Source organism: Nicotiana tomentosiformis, chromosome 3 (assembly GCF_000390325.3).
Source record: "Nicotiana tomentosiformis chromosome 3, ASM39032v3, whole genome shotgun sequence".
Classification (NCBI taxonomy): Eukaryota; Viridiplantae; Streptophyta; class Magnoliopsida; order Solanales; family Solanaceae; genus Nicotiana; species Nicotiana tomentosiformis.
In genome coordinates this window covers 68,049,308-68,053,660 of record NC_090814.1, presented here as the reverse complement: position 1 = coordinate 68,053,660, position 4,353 = coordinate 68,049,308, and the positions used below count along the sequence as shown (strand labels likewise).

Sequence of the window (4,353 nt, the reverse complement as noted above, 5' to 3'; positions counted from 1 at the left end):
ATCCTTAGGTACTGCATTTTGATTCTTGAATCCACTAGGACCATTGTTGAGAGTCACCCACTCTGACGTTATCCCGAATATAACAAAACTTCAACGCTCTGCTAGCACATTAACACCCTCTTAAAGAAGCAACCAAATGAATTCTTTTCCTTATACATCACATCTACAAGAAGCATGAACTCTGAGTCTTCCCAAAACCTGTACATGAATCGATAAAGCCGAATATAGTGCACATTTATCAATTTCGTTGCTCGAATTACCCCTGATGTTTTCTTTCCTTAGTCATAATAACCTACCAATACACCGATAACCAGAAACCGCACAAGCAGATAACCACGTGATCCAATCGTAGACGGTGGGGCTCCCCCACTTAGCTTGAAGCTAAAATTACATAAACCTAGAACCCACTAAGATTTCTCCTTCTCAATTACCATGATCTCGCACATTTAACCCGCCAAATTTCTTGTAGTTTCTTATTAAACTTTTCATGGACATCCCGAATTATCAGCCATAATCTCATATTTGACCTTCTGCCGAGTAGTAAGTAGAACTCTTCGCAGAAACTTCATCAGAATAATGCAACCGCTAATCTCCTCACCGGAGATCACCCACCTGTGGAATTTATTACCGACATCTTCCAACGACGCTGAACTAGGTACTACTACCACGAAATTCGTAAACTCTCCTGAGCCCATGCTCTCCCACTAGCTGTACAAGTCCGTTCTTTCCCCATTGACATCATCTAAAAGTGCAACAACATATTCCAAACTCGAAGTCATGTTGCATCCCAACGATAATCAAGTTTTCACACCCTTCTTCATTTCAAGCAAACTCCTTTATGCCATATTCAATGTTTCTCAATACAGTAGCCACCATCCCAAATAAAATCCGTAGACCTAGTCGCTTTTCCACCATGATTCCCAAACCGCTCTAAACTCTCTTAAGGCACTTGGCTATCCTACCACATAATCCATATGCTAATATGCCACTCTTACTTTGGTTAAACCATCTTCTTTAATCAACTTCTCAAACTCTACTTTTCATACTTGACATGCTAGTACTCCAACCACCGCGAAACACTTCCTGCCATGTCCTTCCTCATACTACACTGCCCAAACATTGCCTCAAATCAAATCCATACCTGTAGCACCGGAACTAATGAATTGCTACCAACTCTAAACCTCATAGAAGATCATCTTTCTCGAGCCATCAATGTTAGAAATACCAATTCGATTCTGAACCGCTATCTCTGACAACCACTTCTTAGACGCCACTTCCTAATATTTGCCTCGAAGGCAACTCGAAGAAGACCATAACACCGTCGAACCTTAATGCGTTCGAACAAGGACGACGACACCACATCACAAATGAGAATTCCACCACACTCAAAAATATCAAGTCTCGTCGCTTTATCGATCAAGGCCTGAACATCTATATTCTGATTTCCTTTCCTTTCCTGGAATTAAATGATGAAACTCTAAATCATGCACTGACAAATCTTCCTTTCAAGTCATTCACTGCCTCGACACATAAACAAACACCTTACCATTACACCAACATTGTGCGATAAGAACGCATAGACATCGTAGCAATGCGTGCACAGTCTCGAAACCATAGAAAATACGTATACCGAGTTGGAACCAAAGAACATCCTTCCACAAGGCAACGATAATAACTTTCTCGAACATGCAGGGAAAAATATCCTGGACCACGTCTGCAGAACCACTACAACTCTTCAACACCCAATTGATAACAAGCGCCCCACATTGCGTAAGATTGAGTAGGAAGGAAATAAAAACATAAGCCTCAAAGGAATCAAATCACTCGATGAGGAAATCAAGAAGGGAAGTGCTCCTAACAGCCCTGTAGCCTCTCAAAGATAAGTACAGATGTCTTCGTACCGATATGCAAGACTCTATTAGACTTGATCATGACTCGTGAGACCAAAGTGAACCTAACGCTCTGATAACAAGCTTTCATGACCCAAAATCCACTATAGGCCGTGATGGAGCCTGACACTGCCGTCAGGAAAGTCAACAGTGATTTACCAATTTGATTGCTCATTTTATTACTTTCAAAATCACAAATCTTTAATAGGAAAAGGAGATTTACACTTACAAGTCACGGGAAAGTACAACATTTGTAATTTATAAAAGAAATAAAAGGCGATAAAAATGTATGAAACCCTAAGCATCAAGTAGTATAACCCCAAACCACGGTGTCACAAGTGCATGGGCATTTTCTAAGGAGAACAATAATAATACAACATCTGTCCAGAATGTAAATAAGAGATGATAAAATAAATAGTACGATGGAGACTCGATGGACTGCGATGCGTAGCCTGAATTGCAGCTCTTATAAAGTATCCTCAACAGATGCTGCGCGCCAAGATGATCTGCAAATGAACTTGTCAGATCCTACACATTTAGTGCAGAAGTGCAGCATGAGTATTTAAATCAATGCGTACCCAATAAGTATCTAGCCTAACCCCGGAGAAGTAGTGACGAGGGCTCGACATCGACACTTACTGGAGGTCCAATAAAATAATATAATAATTCATAATAGATATGAAGTGCACAACGATAGTGGGGTGAATCTGTAAATTTCATAATCTTCCAAATATTTCTTTTAAAGTATAAATTTATCGATCTTGTATTCTACCTTGATAGCTCAGGAAATGCCAAGTGTCAATATCAAATAAATAAGGAATATCTTAGAAATGTCGGGCAGCAGTGAAAGGTTTATCTCGTGAAAATTCGGACTACTAGCGATACGAACACATCCCAAAACATGACACGAACCTTCTTGGGGTATCCAATCACACCAAACAACATCAAAGTTGTGAATCGACGATCGAAACCTTATTTAAACTTTCAAACTTTCAAACTTTGACGAACGCATCCGATTCATATCAAAATATTCCGAAATGACGCAAAACATTGTGCACAAGTCATAAATCATAATACGAACCTATTCCAAGGCTCAGAATCCTAAACTGATATCGACAACACCAAATTCCACCTCAAACCAAACTTAGGAAATTCTAAAGCCTTCCAAATGCCAACTTTCCACAATAAGTGTTGAAATACTCCCGGGTGATCCGATACTCAACCCGAACCTACGACCAAGTCCGCAATCATTATACGAACCTATTGGAACCTTTAAATCCTGATTCTGAAGTCATTTACTCAAAAGTCAAACCTTAGTCAATTCTTCCAACTTAAAGCTTTCAAAATTAGAATTGTCTTTCCAAATCAACTCCGAACTTCCCGAATTTCAATTCCGACCACACATACAAGTCATAATATCTGAAGTGAAGGTACTCAAGACATCAAACTGTTGAACAACGCGCTAGAGCTCAAAATGACTGGTCATGTCATTACATATACAGTGTGTGACATTCTTGTCTATCTCTCCATCCCCTTGTATAATCGACCCAAGTACTTAAAACTGCCCTCTTGGGGATGACCTGTGATTCAAGACTCACGTCCAATCCCACTTCCATCGACTCAGCTGCTGAATTTTCACTCCAGGTATTCCGTCTTAGTCCTGCTCAACTTGAAACCCTTAGACTCAAGGGCCTGTCTCCAAACCTCCGGCCTCTCGTTGAAGCCGCCTCGCGTCTCATCAATTAGAACTATGTTGTCAGTGAATAATATACACCATGACACCTCCCCTTGAATATAGTGTGTTAGTGCATCCATCACCAGGGTAAATAAGAATGGGCTGAGCGCATATCCTTAGTGTAACCCCACAACAACCAAAATATGCTCTGTGTCGCTTCCCACTATCCTAACCAGACTCTTAGCTCCATTATCCATGTCCTTAATCACCTTAATGCAAGTAATCGACACACCATTTGCCTCCAAGCATCTCCATAGAACCTCTCTAGGAACCTTGTTATACACTTTCTCCAGATCAATAAACACCATGTGCATATCATTCTTTCTATCCCTGTACTGTTCCACTAACCTCCTAATAAGGTGGATAGCTCCCGTAGTAAAATGACCTGGCATGAACCCAAACTGGTTATCGGATATATACACCGTCCTCCTTAAACTCACTTCTATCACCCTCTCATAAACTTTCATGGTATGACTCAGTAATTTGATACCCCTATAGTTATTACAACTTTGGATATCACTTTTGTTCTTGTACAACGGAACCACCGTACTCTACCTCTACTCCTCCGGACGAGGCATAACCAGATATGAAGCAAAATAGGATGATACATATGAATAAGTAGAGCCCGGATCAAATAAAACTGAGGCATCCCTATGTCAAACATGAACAATACCTTTGATGACGACATCATATGGATTTGCCTCAGGTCTAGCTAGAAATGCATAAAAA

The 4,353-nt window shown here is 40.4% G+C and overlaps 1 protein-coding gene across 1 annotated transcript; it reads right to left on the bottom strand.

Moving 5' to 3' along the window:
- Positions 1–1,243: 1,243 nt before the first annotated feature.
- Positions 1,244–4,091, bottom strand: LOC138907957 (uncharacterized). Its single transcript, XM_070198584.1, has 2 exons — positions 3,798–4,091; positions 1,244–1,456 (listed from the first exon to the last, which is right to left on the bottom strand). The coding sequence occupies exons 1-2, from the start codon at positions 4,089–4,091 to the stop codon at positions 1,244–1,246; spliced, it is 507 nt and encodes a 168-aa protein (XP_070054685.1).
- Positions 4,092–4,353: the final 262 nt, after the last annotated feature.

Coding starts and splice junctions, on each gene's coding strand:
- LOC138907957 (XM_070198584.1), bottom strand. CDS start 4,091: ATGAAAGTTTATGAGAGGGTGATAGAAGTGAGTTTAAGGAGGACGGTG. Junction 1,457..3,797: donor ATAATGGAGCTAAGAGTCTG/GTTAGGATAGTG, acceptor ATTTAATTCCAG/GAAAGGAAAGGAAATCAGAA.